The sequence below is a fragment of the Argiope bruennichi genome, chromosome 8, assembly GCF_947563725.1.
Source record: "Argiope bruennichi chromosome 8, qqArgBrue1.1, whole genome shotgun sequence".
Classification (NCBI taxonomy): domain Eukaryota; kingdom Metazoa; phylum Arthropoda; class Arachnida; order Araneae; family Araneidae; genus Argiope; species Argiope bruennichi.
The window spans coordinates 20,005,808-20,023,695 of record NC_079158.1 but is presented as its reverse complement, the minus strand read 5'-3'; the positions used below and the strand labels follow the sequence as shown (position 1 = coordinate 20,023,695).

Here is a 17,888-nt window from a genome sequence, read left to right as displayed (position 1 = left end):
TAGATTGGTTTAAAAAGAGACAACTGCGCTTCCAAGTTTAGTTTATGACTGTTTAAATTTCAAACCACTGCTATCTGCGACTGAATTGCAAAAGCAATATATATATATATATAATATAAATTAAAAAAAAGAATTGATCTGAGTCTTAAAGATAAACTTCTTAATAGGTATGAAAGTTTTCTAAAACGAGTCAGCAAAACGCTGGAGAGTAGTTAAAGTTTTCATGCTCTTTGTAAAATTTAGGAAAAAATCGTTAGCTTTTTGTAAGATCAAGAAGTATTTGGTAATGATTTTGACAGGAACTAATGAGCTGAAGAGAATGATCCAACGATCGCAGAAATATGTTAAACTTTTGATATTTTGAAATGCGGCTTGCCTCATCGTTCAAAAACTTTTAATTAACAGTACAAGAACTACAAAATATATAAGTTAATTGTTAAGGAATGATTGTCAATAAATAATATTTTTAGTTTTTTTTAAAAGTGAAGTATATTTAACACTAATGTAACTTTAAAAAAAGTGTTTTTTCTTTCCCTTAATGTGATAAAATATAGTTGATTTTACCTAATTCGGTTAATGGTAAGTTTCTTAGATCCCAAAGTGATTACATAATGCATTAGAAGTGGCGTAGCGGGAAAAAAATGGCGCTCGGCATCATTTTCTTTTCTTTTTTAAAAAAAATCTCAATTCGTTTTTTTTTTTTTTTTAATGGCAAATACATTAGGTATTTTTCTGCCATAAAGCGCGCTAAGTCTTGCGTGATAGATACCAATATCTCCTCCCTCTATTCTTTATCCACTTAATAGTCTAAATAATTATTCTTAGATATGCTTCATTTGACAAAATTTAATGATTTTGAATTTTGGATACATTTTTTATCTATTAAGCCAGTCATTTGTATCTTGTCAAATTTATAATATGAGACTTTTAAGTTTCAAATAAACATTTCGTTTACACCTGATATTCCGTGTATTTTAAATTGAAACATTGTTTCTTTTAACATGTATATATCTTCGAAATGACATCATTAATTCTCGAACTGATAATTCAACAATGTGCTATTTAGATTGACTATCAATCTACTGCTTAATCAGATTTGATTTGCCAAACTTTTTTTTGACTAGAAATGCGAAACGCGAGATATCGGATGTGTTCGATTACTACATATTCATAGATTGTAAGATAATTAAGAAAATTAATAAACAACTATCGTGACAGTTCAATTCAAGATAAGTGCATCATGGTTTGTTGTATTGCTTTTTTCCATCCGATAAAATCAACCCATTATTCCATAAAAATGAAATTTTGGAACTTGTTTGAAAAGCTATATTTAATCTCCTTTGGCCATTTGCTTACATAATAAAAAGCTTTTTTTGATATTTTTTTATTGATAAAGATTTGAGCAGTGAAAGTTAAATCGCATTTTATCTATTTTATTAAAAATTATTTTATTTTCTTATGCTTAATATAATCTTTTATTAATTCACATTTCCAGATTATGTGAGATTTTATAACATCTGAAATGTAAGCGACAATTATTGAGATCGCACAACAGACCACTGGTGTAAAAGCTCGCATTGCTGTATTTATAGTTTTGTTTTAAAACTTGTGAACCTGACATTTTTTATTAAGTTTTAATTCATATACAGAATTCATGAATGATGCGTTTTGTTAATAAATATCTATCTTTAATTTTTAAAATAGTAATTTTATAAACTATTTTTAAGTCAGGGACTTGGAAGTATGTTTACTTATTTTTTTATGGATTAATATCTTGAACAGTTTTACTTTTTAAAAAGGTGAAACATTGATTAAATTTAGCTGAGATTTCCCTGACATCTTGGAAAGCTCTAATAATAACTCATAAAATACGAAATCTGAAATGTATTTTATATTTACATTTGTTAAATACCATACTTGTTGGTATTTGTCAAGTATAAAAATATCCTTTTAGTAAAATGTCATTCTCCCTTCGCCAAAACCAAAGGAATCCAATGAAAATGTGCTAAAGTAAATTTTATGTCTATTTAAAGTAAATGCACTGCCTGATGAGAGAAAAACTTATAATGAAGATGCAAATATTTTGCATGTTGGCGCAAACTCATTATCATATATGTAATACAGAGAAAGTATAGTAATCATCAAAAAATTCGAATTCGGAATTTCGATGGATCTCTACTTTTTAAACATTCTTGAGTTCGAAAAACGCATTTTTGGAAAATGTCCGTCTGTCTGTATGTCTGTGGCAACGATAACTCAAAAACGCTTTGAGCTAGAAGGATGAAATTTGGTATATGGTCTTTATATTAAATTCACAGATTTCTATCAAATTTTGAGTAAAATCTATTCAAAGGAAGTCCATCTGTCTGGCTGTTTTAATATAAATTAACACGATAGTTACAAAGCGAAGTGTGCTAGATAGATAAAATTGGGTACACAGATTTAACATCTAGACACCTGTCAAAATCTGAGCCAATGATGGATGATCTGTTGGTCTCTACTTTCAGAAACATGTAAACGTGATGACTTAACAAAATTATCAATCCAATAACATATTTATGTGTTATGATTAATTTTGGAAGGGATTTTTGTGCAAATTCAGTTTTCGGTTAGAAAAAAACATTTCTAAAACACAAATTCGATTTTTTTTAATACTATTAACCGTATGCCAGGGATTAATCGCCAAAACACACGCCAAGGATGACACGATAGATTCAGTAACAATGTTAAATTCACGCCAGAAGTTAATATTGCTGTGTTATTGTGTAAGGCTTCTCTGGCATGACAAATGTATTAGAGAGTATATGAATAGTTTCTGAGAAGACAACTTCCTCTGATTCGGCCATACTGATCTCCTTTTTCACCAAGCAGTCATGAACTGTGGGTGGTGGTTACATGGCATTAGAGGCTCATTTGGACTCGCGTTTCTTTGTGGTAGACTTGTTCAAGAAAGATTATCCTAAAAGAGACAACGGGCTCTTATAGATATCTCACGGTCGATGTCTTCTTTCACGATGCGAAGTTGAACTGTGGTGCTTGATATCCTGTGGCAGATTGTGCCCATTCCATTTGGCGGTGCAGTAATTTAGTCTTGTATTACGTAGTTATGATTTCATGTATATGTTTGGTGAAGGCTAAATTATGCCATTACTTTTGAATTGTTTAATAATTATTTAGCAAAATTACTATTAGTTTTTATTTGAAGATAGTTATTTCGAATAAAGATATTCCAACTAAGAGATTATAAAATAAATGTATGATAAAATAAATGTATAGTAAAAGTAATTTTAATTGAATTAAAATTACATTTTTAAACAACTCCTTTCTCGTTTACAAAGATTTTTATGTTGAACGCTGTTACGATTAAAGGAATTTATTGAAAGTTTTAAGTTGAAATATATAAAAAAAAATGTGGATACAGATAAATTTTTATTATAATTATTAATAACCTAGGCATCTTTGACAACCTACTGGTTTCAAAATTGTCTATATTTCAATTCAATCGTTGGGACATTACTTTATGTCCATTATTCCATCGAATTACAAAGATTTAAGCCATATTATTGTAACCTTACCTGTCCATTATGCATAATAAAAGTTATCCTATCCAATCAAGTCCAATCCCATGATATAATTATGCAATTAGAAGCAAATCTTCTAATTTTCTCAGTTTTGTATCTTCACCTTCTTATTCCTCATGTAAACTAGCGTGTATTAAACAAATTATCGCTTTGTTCTTAACATTTGTAGAATGTAATGTGATTAAGTATTTGAAAACGGCGAAGTATTTTAAGTATCGAAAACGACCTGAATTTAAATTCAATAATGTAATTGTTCAAAATTAAAAATTCAGTTTTAATTTAATAATAAAATAATTAAATTAATAATTAAAAATTCATAATAAAAATTAATTTTTAAATTAAAAAAAGTTTTTTTTTTAAATAGAAATCGCGACAGTTTAAGAAAGCAGTTAAAGAAATTTTAAAATGTTGTTGTAAAAATCAGTACTATGCAACTATTTTCTCAGAAGTTCAGGTGGAACAATTCCAAAATTCAACTCAATTTTTAATTAATTTAAATTTGAAATTTCAGAAAAAAAATCTCTCCAAAGTTTTTATTCTCAACCCTCTAGATATGATTATGCCACATTTGGTAGTTTCAAATGGATTCAAAACATTTTTACTTTTTAGAATCTTTTATAATTTCGAAACTTTTATTGTTCTAGAAAATTGCGATGAAATTAGCGGAATAAAAATCGACGATAACGAGATCATTTGATTTCCTGATAATATTTTTAAATGCATATCTGGAGATGTTTTTGACCTTCTTATTCATTCAATTCATTTTCAAAATGTTATCAAGACATTTGTAACACTCTTACTGAGATCCTATCACTTCTGCACTGAATTCACTTCTGTTAATAACTTTTAATCTGTCTGGGGATTTGTTTTTGTTGCCATTTCTATAATATAAAGAATTATATTTTATAAAGAATGAAATATTGCTAAAGCAGAACGCCTAAAATTTTTAGGCAGTTTTGATTTTTTCCATGTTTGTAAAAAAAGAATTATGCTCTGTGATTTTTAATTCCTTAACATTTATAGTGGTAATTATAAATTAAAGAAAAAACGTTTGAAAAGGTTAAACAAAAGAACTTTACATTTTAATGCACTAATAATGCTTTTAGAAACTGTTTTATATAATTTTTTGAACTTAAGATTTCACTTAATGTCTGTCTTACTCGGTATTTATTTACGTTGGCCCAATCTCTACTTATTTTTATTTTTCTCAATCGTCATCATGGAATTAAATTTTCTCTAATCTAATGGTTGTGTAACATTTGACGCTCAGCATGTAACTTTAATTCTATTAATAACTAGAATTCGCGGTACTGATTTATCTGATAATTCATACATTCTTGAGATTACGAGGGTTATCATTACAGAGAAAATACTATTTTACCATTTCCCTGTTTTTTTGCATTCTTTAATAATTGTTACATTGCTCTTTTATAGATAACACAAAATGTAGCAAATCAGTTTTTTTTTTTATATCGCTCATTTCCATTGTGGAATAGGTGGAATTTCGTCAAAATTCTAAACATTACTTATCTGTTAATTCGATTTTAAGAACTAAAAGGAAATTTGAAATTTTTTTACTTTCATTTTGTAATATGTACGATGTATTAAAGATAAAAGGCATTGAATGGATGCTTTTCGGTTTCCGGATCTATAGAAATAGAGCCAAAAACAAATAAAAAAAGACATTAAAATTGACTTCAAGAGAATTGAATTCGTCACTAAAGTGATGGGAACTTCGTAAGAGTTTTAGAAATGTGTTGATAATATTTTAAAAACGGTTGAATGAAGGTATCAATTAAATTTATATTACCAGTGTATTTGATTATCGTTAAGAAATTTGGGCGACAGAAAAATGCGTCTGAATGTTAACCTTCGGAAAGATAGCAAATGTGTATAATTAAAGTTCAAGATAAAAACAACAAGAACAAAGAAAAATAAAGCATCGTACTTTGGAAAGTGAAACATAGATATGCAAAGAAGTTGTAGTAAACATATAGTCTCAAATTATATATAAATATTATAGTGTAATATAATACAGGAGAAATTTTAAGAAAACTTGGTGAATTAAATTTTAAAATTCTGTTGCATGAAGAATATATTTTCTAAAGAATGTGATTGAGAAAACCGCAGAAAAAAATCAAAACGAATTTGATAGAATATTAGATTTAAAGAAATTAACAACTACAAATAAGTATTAACTCTTTGCACTCGAATGGTGACTCTCACCATTCAAGACGATGCATCATTTTGACGTTTTATTTATTTATTTTATATTTTAATTATTAAAAATACCTGCAAAATAGTGAGAAGATGTGGAAAATAATTCGGGAAAATATAAATTAAAACAATTATGTATATATTTAATTTTAGGAGCAATGTACAAATCCTTACCTTAAGTGAATAAATATACACCGATTAACTTTTCCGAGTGCAAATGGATAATATTTCCGAATTGTTGAAATCCCTTTTGTGTAAATTGCTTTTTTTCAGGTGAAATTTCTTTTCCTTAACTATTGATCAATATTATAACCAGTGTATTATTTTTTTTTCCTGGGAAGTTGCATTAACAAGCGGTAATGCAGTCTTGCATATCATACGATCTAATCGATCTAATCATTGTTTAAGTTCAAAATCACTCAGACTCACTATATTTTCGATCTAACGTTTTGCCTTTCGTTTGAATGTCTGCCTACCATATATTTACTGCGTCAATTTTTAAACAGATTAATTTACCCAATGGATTTACTTTCTTGCAGAATTGGCGTTTTTAGATTCGAAAGCCATGTCCAATGGGTCGTTGGAAAGGAAGCAGGCCCTCAGTGTCCAACCTGGGGAGCTGAGACTCATCCTCCAAGTAAGTTATTTAGTGAGAAACAATCAATAAAATAATATTTGCGCTTTTACTTTCTATAGGAAGTATAGAAGAAGTATAATAATCGTCAAAAAAATTCGAACTCGAGATTTTGACGAATCTCCACGTTTTAGACCTCTCTGAATTCGAAAAACACATTTTTGGTAGATGCCTGTCTGCGGCAAAGATAATAACGTTTTGAGCTAGATGAATGAAATTTTGTATACAGTCCTCAGATCTAATATTTAGATTTCTATCAAATTTTGAGAAAATTCGTTCAGAGAAGATGTCTGTCCGGTTCTCCGAATAAAAGTTTGCATGATAACTACAAAAGAGATAGTTAAATGTTGGTACATAAATTTAACATCTGAAATGTACATATTTTGAGCCAAAGCGAACAATGGATTGATCGTATGTCAGTCCGTACTTTCAGAAACATGTAAACACAATGACTTAAATATATGAAATTTGGTATCTAATTTTATGGCTATAAGTGTAATTTGGTATAAAATTTTTGTTTCAATCGATAGGGAAAATTTGTCTAAAACACAAATTCGATTTTCAGATACTATTAACCACATGCCAGGAAGTAATTGGGGAAAATGTACGTAGTAATGTAGTAATTGGGGATTAGTAAAAATAATAAATTTTCGCCAAAAATTAGTATTTCATCAGTTCCATGCAAGGCTTTCTCTGGGTTAAACTTTTATTAGAGAGTATGCGAGAAAGTTTTAAGAAGACCACTCCCGCTGGTTATGATTATTTTTTCTGATAAGCCGAAAAATTTATATAATAAAAATATCATATACAAATTGAATATGCATCTTTTTTTTTTGCATAAATTTTAATGTATATACTTATTGTTTTTGATTGAAAAATTGTATGTCCAAGGAAATTAACATTTTTTTTGCATTATTTTTATAAATGTTTTTAAATAGCCACTAAAAAAAGACTATCACAGTTTATAAGTAAAGTTAATGCTAGAACAAAATTGCATGACGTTATAGAAAATTCCCAACCTTTTAAAGTGATTTTGCACACCAAATTTCATATTATCAGTAAGGGTGTAATCTATCTAGTCGTGTGTTTCACAATTTTTATCTTTATTCTTGCAAAAGAACGATTTATGATGATAATCAAATAGATCAGGAGCGCTTCGCTTTGTAATTTTTTTTTATAGTTAGTGGAATCTGGAGTGGCATGACTAGCAACTTTTCCTAACGCAGCAGCATCTTTCTTTTCCCTTGTAGAATAATTTTTATGTTTTGACTACGAATTGTTTGTTGTCTGGTGAGAAAATATTTTTTCTTATCTTCAAATTTGTTATGTTCGAATAAAATAATTTATCTTTTCGCATGCCTTAAAAGTTAAGAATTGGAAAACTTGAAAGAATGGTCAAAAATTTATTTAAACTGTTAATATTGTGCCATTTGTTTTGTTGAACTTATTTCCTATAAGTATTCCTATTTATTATTGCATGAATTTTTGATACTGCATTTAATAATGAATAAAAATAATTGGCACATTTTATTTTTGCCCTTAAGTAGAAATGTTTGTAAAAAAAGTATAGTTTAAATCAAATTAAAAAAAATTCAGATTAACATTTCTTATCCTCATTCATAAAGATTGGCAAAATTTTGGAAAAACCTGAAATTTTTTCGATGTGTACTTAATGTTAACTTCTAGAAACTATTCAGGAATTAATATGTGTAAAGCGTTTATAAGCATGATTTTTTTAAAAAATTATTTGCTTTGAAATTTTTGTTAATTTTTTTTATAATTTCCTCGTTTTATTTCGATCAAGTTATTCAGGAAGAATTTTTTCATTGAATTCTATTGTATTAATTTTATTTAAATTTTAAATTGCAAAGGTGATTAAAAATTGCTAGACTAGCCAAAGATAAAAACATTTTTCATTTTCTAAGCATTTTAATGATAAGATAATATCCATCGTTATTAGACGGAATCTCTGATCAAAATCCTTTTGTAAACATTAAAATTAGCAGGTGAGCAAACTTGATACTTCAATACTTTTATCAAATCAATGATTTGTATATATGTTTTTAAAAACATTGTTTTAAATGAAATGTATGCTGCGATTTGCTAGCTTATGTATCCAACTGAATTTTCTCGCACTCGAGAAATTGAATACTTTTTTGCTTCACAGTAAATTTAGACAACTGTGCAAAGGTCTAAAAAAACATTTGATAGCTTGAATTCTTTAGATTTCAGAAGGAATGCAGTTTTAGCGTTATTGAAAAACTTCAACGACTAAAGAATACTCTTTTCTCCTTTTTTTTTAATTCCTGTTCTTCCTATGCCCATAAATGCAACTTGTAGAATAATAAAGAGTTATTAAATGTGAATGAAATTAAAAGGCAACTAAATGATATGATGGCATATTCTGTTATAGCATATATTCTGATTCAGCTAAGAGTTTACTCATTCTTAATGTTCAATTTCAATAATACATGCAAAAAGGCAAACAGTGTATTTGCAAAGGCAATACTGTTTTCTGTAGCGTGTAATACTTTCATATAATTAATGTCGTGTATAGTATGCCTTCGTTTTGTTTCAAACTGTAGAGCTTTTACTATCCATATGAGATTTGCGCCTCAATTAATCAATTCCTTGATAAAGTTTTATGCTACTGTCATTTGAAGAGAGTGCAATTGAATTTCCAAAATTTAATTCATATCCATACTTGGCAAGCCACAAAAAAAAATCAAACCATCTGCTTGTGTCATCTTCTTTGAGTGACGTTGTGTAATGATGGAAAGGCAAAGGGGGAAAAACTGTGTAGCCGTATATCTGAAACTCTCATCTTTGCTCTTCCGTTTTTGCCGTTACTTTTGCCGTTTCCGTTACTTTTTTCTCTGAAGGGAACATGGAGTAGAACAAGAAAATTGAGAAATTTGATATTAAAAAAAGTAATCATTTGAACGAAAAAGGGAGAAATGCATTGTTGAGGAAACGAATTTCCCATGGCCGCGAAATGGCGTCGAGCTAGTCAGAAGGATAGTGGAGAGGAGCTGGCTGAGCCATTGAGGATGTGGCAAATTTGGTGGAAAAGACAAAGTATACCTGGTGAGGAAAGACAGAAAAAAAGGAAGACAGCTTTCTTTAAAAGAGCGTAGATCAAAATTAATTTTTCATTTGGCAGCTTTGTTATTAATGACTGCATTTAGTAGAGCATGAATTTAATTTCTAGTTGGGAATCCATGAGTTCTTGAAGGATTGAAATCACTAGGTTTCTGAGAGCAGGTATTAGGGTGATAATTGTTGAATTTATTTCTTGCTGATTCCGCATGATTTTCTGGTGTAGGGATCAGATTTGATAACAGGGAAATGTTACGCATCCACTCCAAGATGAGTGTTGCCCTTCTTGGTGGCAGATAGGTTATTCTTTCTCTTGCTGGTGCATTTCATTCCCTCAAAATCGGAGAACAGGTAGGACATAAAATTCACATACATTCTTATCAGACTTTTGCATATCATGACATAAGGTGGGTGCAGTTTGTGCCTCGTTATATGATGTTGAAGACGGACAGGCATTTTTGACGTTCCCTTCTCGACGAAATGAAATCAAAATTTGATGCTGATTGTAAATTTGTGAATGCAATTTTATTCATATAGCTCTTTGTTTGTTTTTGCAAATTGTTTTTATACACGCACGAAGAGACAAACTTCTTGCAGATATTTTTCATACCCAAAACCTGACAGAATTTTACTCATTTTGTTTAAGAACATCACATCAAGTATTGTATATATCCGATATGTATCCAGTTTCCAATGTAGTTTAAAATATAGAATCATTCAAACCTCGAGGCCAGTTTTTCCTGACAGTTATAACATTTTCTCTATGAATGTAGTAATTGAACATATAAGAATATAAAAAAGAAGTCGATTTATGAAAAAATTAAATTCCGATATTGTATCTTGCATATTTTGTATTTTCTCTTCATTTTAGAAATGATTTTTTTTCTCAGTATTCTTAAGCTTTGGTCACAATACTAATACATGGTAAATCAGAATAAATGGCCTGATTTCGAAATTCTGCTTTACAGCTACTTAGAAATATGTACATTTCTAGAAAATTAAGCTCTGCAATTTAATATACAGATTAATATTAGCATAAAAAAAAGCATACTTCATAGGATTTGAGAAGAATCGCATTGCAGAATTGATGTGCGCTTTGTAACAAAAGCTTATATTCAGTATCTGAGATTTTCATTCATAGCTTGAAAATCTTGTTACTTGGACAATTCATCTTTCAAATAAATACAGAAAATATCATTTATATAATTAAAGTAGCGAATGGGAGCATCCATTTTATACCTAATATGGTGATGAAAAAATAAAATTGAGCTTGGGTTAACTCGTGCATACATATTGCTATAAGTTTGCCTTTCTTCCTTAGGCTTTGCGCAGTGATATTTTAAAAGACGTCGATACTAAGCTTTTGAAAGGCATCGACAGATTAGTCATGGAATTGGAACTCAAATACAGGAAACCTCAGAATGGTGTGTCCGAGAAACCGTCGCCATCCAAGTAAGTCTTCTATTGTTATTTTTAATATAATTGTCTTGATAATTTTCTTTTTCATTTACACGATGGAACTTAGTTTTTTGAATTTGAAATCTTGAAAATTTTATTCAACTCATTTTGAATAAAATTTTTGTGAAATAATAATTAAAACACGCATATTATTTAAAACATTCGATGATATATGCTATTTTATATGCGCCTTCTGCAAATTCATTATTCTAAGATTGTTTCTGCGTAATTTTATCTTGATTTGTTTCCAATTTAAGAATGCGTGATTTTATCAGATATGTGACTTGAATTTGATTGACATAGTTGAACATTACATTTAGAATCTTACTGATTTATGATTTCTGAATTTATTGGGATGTTTATCTAAAAGTTGTAACCAATAACAATCCGAATTAAATAACAAAATATTAAACTTTAATATTAATAAACAGCTCGCCTATAGGACAGTATAAAGGTTCAAATTAATGGTTAATCGAATATTTGTACCTACAATTTTATTCACTGATTTAACCGAATGATGCGACTGTTTTGTAATACTTCCCAACATAACAAGTTAATGTAAAATTATTATAACTAATATAAATGTAACATTACAAAATTTTTTTAAAATAACTTAATACAACTCATCATTTCATACTGAAAATCATAACTTTGAAACTGTCCAGCTTTTTGTATTCGATAAAATCTTACGCATATTAAGAATCACCGATAAGGAATTTGCTATACTATCATTTGTTCAAATTGACTGATATTATTTCTTTTATATATCACATACAAAACATAACTGTCTGAAATGTTTTCTTATCTGAATCGAGACTGTTCAGTATTTCTCGCTTTATTGGTATCAATGAAAATATTTTTTTTAAACAGTAAGATAACATCTTTTAATAGCAAGTCAAAAATATTAGAAATTTTTTTTTGATACGAAAAGATGATTGTTTAAAAATTTAAGATAGTTCATATTTATTGCGAATTTACTCTAAATTGTTTCAAGTATTAGCGAAGGATAATTTTTCTTTATTTTCAAACTATTTATCTAATTAGAAATAAATTAGGAAATAAAAAATGCCTGCGTGAATGTATCGATGATTAATTAAATTATGTCAACATGCTATCAAACATTTCTGGAGGAAGCTAATGTTAGGTAGAGTAGGGGGGGGGGACCTCTGCTCGCCAAAGTGCTGAGGTAGGAATCTGTTTGTAGTGTTCTACTAGGACACATCATTAAATTAAAAGGAAAAAAGGCGAATCAAAGCTAAGAATTGAATTTGTTCTTATATATATAATGCGAAGTTTTAGGAATCCTAAACATTGTTCCAAAGTCTTTATAATCAGAAGCCGTAGATATATTATCAGTATACAAATTACTGGAGAATACCTCTGTGAAATTACGAAAAAAAATTTTGTGATCTGGTGTCTATCATTGTATTCAAGGATCTTTGGATCTTGGAAAATAACTCAAGAGTTTTATTTCCTTATAGTGACATGAAAATGAAAAAACATCACAATGAATTATGGAAAAATTTGCAATTGGAAGATTCCGAATCTAATTTTAAAGTAAATGTTTTATCCAATGATACACCCGCTATGCATCCCCTCCTAAAAATGCTGTGACTTTTTTTTAAAGTAGTATTTATTGCGTGCTTCAAACCGTTAATTTGTTGTAAAGTCTATTATAACATTTTACATTATATAGGTCTTAAGTTGCATTTGTTTTTCCCTTCTGCAAATCTAGAAACTTATGGGAGAGGGGGGATTTGTTTATGCTACCAAAAAGAGAAATAGCATCTCTTATTTAAAGTTCAATACTATTGCGAAAGCTTAGAATAAAAACCTTTGTCCCACTTGTAAAAATAAGCCTCTTTTAAACAAAACTTTTTCTTCAAAAAAAAAAAAAAAAAAAACTTCCTGCTTGTGTGACAATATTGACCATCCTTTTTATAATGAAACTGGAACTCCAAATATCGTTATTTTATTGATATAAAGGTTTATCAATCATTGAAAAAAATTAAGTTTATAATACCAATATTTCAGTAGTTCTTATTTTGGATACAATTTACAATTTTTCTTTCAAAATATTTTCAGAAAAACTGAAAATCCAAAGGAGCTACCACCCAAAGAATTTGTTCTAAGAAATTCAACTTTAACGTATGTATAAGCTGTTCTTTGAATGTTATTATGCATTTTAATCTTTATTGAAATGATTTTTACCTAATCTCGATAAATCTCTCTGAAATGACTTTATTTGCAATAGTTATTCATTTCCATAATAGATATTTTTATATATATATGTGTATGTGTGTATTAACTTAGAAACAAAGTTAATTCATTAATTCATAGATGCCATTAATTCGTTAATTCGATAGCATGACGCGAGAGATTAAATGATGTTAAAATTGAGCAGTAAATTGAATATGTCGGGTAAATGCATGTTATGCACTATGCTAAACTATGCACATGTTTATACTATGCACAGTATATTATTTACACAATATACTGTATCTGAAAACCTGAGTATTTCAACAGAGATCTTTTCTCAATCCAATTTTATACCTTTTTTGTTACTAACTAGTGTGGCAGAAAGGAGTTTCCTCTCTTTATTATTGTACAAGTTAATATCAATAAGTTTCCGATATTAGATCTGCATCGTACTAACAGACAGTGGCGCAAAGACCCACACACAATCACTAGGAGCAGCGATATTTCGAGAACGCATCTGTAGCAGTGTTTCTCGTACTAATGCATTCATTGTCATTTTTGCTATTCCGGCATGAGTAATCAGCATGCAGTTTCGTGCACATGTATTTCAAGCGCGGGAGAATATCATGGGAGAAGAAAAGAGAAATCGAACGTGAATCGCAAGAGGTGCTGGACATGCTCCGCGATGTGTACTTCCTGGATACATTCTGAAAGTATTCGGTACGCCGTTATAACGGTGTAAAGGCACTGCTTTGAAAGTGAAATAGTCAGACACTTTTTTTTTTTTTTTCCAGCAGAATTAGGCCTAAAAGTTTGATCTTAGCAGTAATGTTTGAACTTCGGGACTAGAAAGTTGCAGACTCGGAACAACCATGTAACGGCATGTAATTCCACCGAAGAACCGCCATGTAAGCCATTCTGATACATGATAAAGTCGCCAGTCGAAACGTTTTTCCGCTGGTAGTTTGCGAAAATTATTTTGAGGGGAGGGGTTTGCCAGCTCGGGTGTCATCCTCGTTACCATTAGATCGCAGCTCAAAATTGCGAAGTCCGTCCGAAAATATCCCTAGTGCTGCTTTAAAAAACGGACATTAATATAACAAAATAAAATTCGAAACTTTGACACCCCTTCCTTGTAGTAATTAAAGATTCTCTTTGTTTATTTCTATTGCAGTATAGATTAAAAAAATTTAAAAAGCACCAAATATTTTTTGTCTTAAATGTGGGTTTTCTGATGAGAATAAAGGAAAAGATTTTGAAGATTCTCTTCAAAATATGTGGATTTGAAATAGTACATCCAAAGTAGCTGGGCAAAAAGTACTGTTAGAAAATGTTGAAATTTGTGCAAATTATTTTTATGAAAAGAAGCGAGTTGAGAAGGATTGCTGCTGGCAATAGTTTTAACTAAGCTTGCGATTTCCAAAGTGTATGCTTCAAATGTTCGGAAACGAGAAATATTACTAATTACTGTTTGAATTTTTGCATGAATTGAATAATTATACTTTAATTGTATTAAATGTCAACTGTCAAAACTCTATTTGATTAAAAATTCTTTTTTCCAGAAATCTTTGGGAAAATGCTCACTTGCGATCTGTATATAACATCTGCTTATCCCTTTTCGTACTCCTGTATCTCAACATCACCATCTTCTATTTTTTAAATGTGCAAAAGTAAGTACCAGAATTTAAATAGTGTATTGAAATGTTACATTTTTTTTTTTTTTTTGTTACTTTGGATTAAATTCTAATATACAGCCCATTCCATTTATTCTCGATCATCCATTGTCTTCATTCCTTTTTTTTTTTTTTTTTTTTCGTTCTATTTCTGTGTAAACACATTGCATCATTGTATGAAAAATTGCCTTTAAAAATTTTAATCGCTAATAAAAAAGGCCATTTGTTTTTAGAAAAATTGTAAACCAACGAATTTGTAAGGGAAGAAATCTTTTTATAAAGACTTAATTATATGTGTAAAATTCTTACATAAAAATTACCTATAAATAAAAATTGTTCAAAACCACTTTCATATCAATTTAATATTCTTTTCAATCCATTTTGCAGATTATGAGTTTTCTTGACAGCTTCTAGGATTAGCAGGCGTTTTAATTCATTCCTCTTATTGAATATTTATTTCTACAAATTCATTCAAGTTTATTCAAGATCAGTTGAATGTCAAGATGTTAATCCCAATTGAATTTCACTACCAGTTCACTGAATTAAAAAACTTTTATTTGTGAAAAAAAATTAGAAAAAAAAAATTTGAATATGAGTGAGTGGGATTTGAAACTAACAACCATTTTAAGTTTAATCTTCATTGTTGTGAATTGTGTGTGTGTGTGTGTGTGTGTGTGTAATTTGTCTTTATGTTTCAAGAACTCAAAAAAAAAAAAAATACAGTGCAGTTACAAAGTCTTTTTCTGATTACAAAATTTTTTATAAAAAAAATATAATAATAAATGGCTGGTTTATGATTGTTTCAATGTATTTTGTAAAGACCACTTGCATATATGAATTTCGATGTGTTTCGATGTGAGTATCTTTGGTAGCTCGAAAATTACCTATACAGTACCTCATTTCTGGTTTAACATTTCGGCTGTCGCACTAGACATAATACTAGTGATCCTAGCTTTGAGCATATCAATATCTTTAATTGGTATTGCAAATACTATACCTTGTATAATACCACAATTGACATTGAAAAATAAGGGTCGATTTGAATTGATGGAATCAAAGAACGCTTGTTCTAAGCTTGAGTCCTAAGGACCATTATCGGCCACGGTACAACCACTTAGGTAGAAGGCACGTCCGCCGTCGGTAAAGGGTAGCTGTCCCCACACATTTGCATATTTACCAGTGAGACAAGAACCAACCACCATATTGGAAGCTTGTCATCCCCATGTCTGAGGTCCTCTCCTAATTGAATATTGAAGTATATGAAAAGCTGTTATATAATATACTACATGAAGCGTATTTGTAACATGGATCAAACACGCTCAGGCATCCCATGGATGCCTGAATACTATATGTAGAATTACAAAACGATTTCTGGTAGAATAGAAAATAATTTTCGATGCTTGCAATAGCATCATAGAATTAATGTAATTCCATTCAATATAGGGGTGGGAAAAAAACTGAAATACAAATTTTAGAATTCGAACTCAAATATTCTGTTCAGTCAAGTTGTGAACCTGTTACGAATTGAGGATGTGAATAGAGATGAAAATATTAAAACTTGTACAGACTTTGCATAAAGATTATATATATACTTTATATTCTAAAAATAGCCTTTCTGTTTTAGGGTTAATACATTTAAACTTCAAGTATCAGAGACATGTCAGTTGAGTTTAATTTTTCCTCATACCTCAATGAATAATTTGAGTGTTTAATACTAAGTGTCCTCTTTTTCTTCCCTTGCTGCAAATTCTTTAATTGTAAGTTGGAATGTCAAGCTGAAAAGTAATTTTTTTTTAAATATTACTTTTAGACTGAAAAAGGATTTATCTGTGGTGTTTTGGACATTTGGTCAATTTCACATAGTCACTGCCGTTTGGTTTGCTATCAACTTATCAATTGTTTTCTTGCTATACCCCGCCCTCCGGTTTTGGGCTAATACAAGATTATTTGTGAAGAAAAAGGGTAACTATAAAATATTTATCATTCATATTCTTAACAGGCCTTTTATGTATTGTTTGTAAAATACGGGGAAAAAATGGAATTAATCATTTTTGAGATAAAATCTTTTTTATATATTTTAATATTGATATGTGGAGGAAAATGAAACGAAATTTCGTTTATTATTAATTAAATAAATAAATAAAAAGTATTTTATCCCTAAATTTTAAAAATGAACTAGTACGTTCATATTTTTGAAGTACGAAGGAGTGAAAAAAATCTTTTGGAGAAATTGTTATACAGACTTCCTCCAACAAGTAGATTTTAAAATCTTTCAAATAAATACTATTTCCATAATAATGTGAGTGTTTTGCTTCCATGCTATATATCATTCAAGAAATAGTGATGTTTTATTTTCAGAACTAGATATGATATTATAGATATCATTACGAAGCCGTAATAAACAAAATTCAAATGCCTTCAACACAATACGGATGCATTTTTGCTAAAAGCTAAAAATTATTCGAAATTCCTTTATTGGATTGGATCAATATTTATTAATTTTTTTATCATAGTTTGTACAAATATTCGCAACTCATTAATTTTGGTTGAAAAATATCCAATTTTCTAAATGCTCCTAGTTATATGTAATTTTTTTCCTTGAGATACACTTATTTGAGATCTATTGTAGACTCTTATGTAATTCTAATATATAACTTGTATAGCATTTTCTTTCTGCATTCTTTTAATTGTTTTCTCTATCTTCGCCAAGAATTTCACTCTCCAATATCTGGTGCGACATTCTTTTTCATTCAGTTGCGCTGGAACAGCACCTTTAGACATTTTTTAGTTCATTTGCCTGTTTTTACAGTAATGTAATTTGATCCCATCTTTCTATTAAAGCTTTTTGTTTCGAATGTGTATAGAAATAGAAGAAAACGTTTAAAAAAGGAATATTAATTATACGTGTTAAAGAAACTATTCACAAAATTTTAATAAAACTTTCAAATCAAACCATTCCATTTATTTTTATTTGCAATTACACTTATGAATGTGGATGCTGTACTTATCCGTAATGTTCAGGAAAAC

The 17,888-nt window shown here is 29.3% G+C and overlaps 1 protein-coding gene across 3 annotated transcripts in view; it reads left to right on the top strand.

The window, feature by feature from the left end:
• LOC129981620 (sterol O-acyltransferase 1-like) overlaps window positions 1-17,888 on the top strand; it is a 55,935-nt gene that overhangs the window by 26,932 nt on the left and 11,115 nt on the right. For 2 of the 3 annotated variants that reach the window (XM_056092532.1, XM_056092534.1), the window contains exons 2-6: window positions 6,338-6,435; window positions 10,853-10,983; window positions 13,075-13,137; window positions 14,751-14,858; window positions 16,672-16,823. In XM_056092532.1, the coding sequence (XP_055948507.1) occupies window positions 6,364-6,435; window positions 10,853-10,983; window positions 13,075-13,137; window positions 14,751-14,858; window positions 16,672-16,823 (526 nt within the window). In that variant the 5' untranslated portion in view covers window positions 6,338-6,363. Of the gene's footprint in view, window positions 1-6,337; window positions 6,436-7,586; window positions 7,723-10,852; window positions 10,984-13,074; window positions 13,138-14,750; window positions 14,859-16,671; window positions 16,824-17,888 lie in introns of those variants that run through there. The other variant, XM_056092535.1, reaches the window with a different exon arrangement.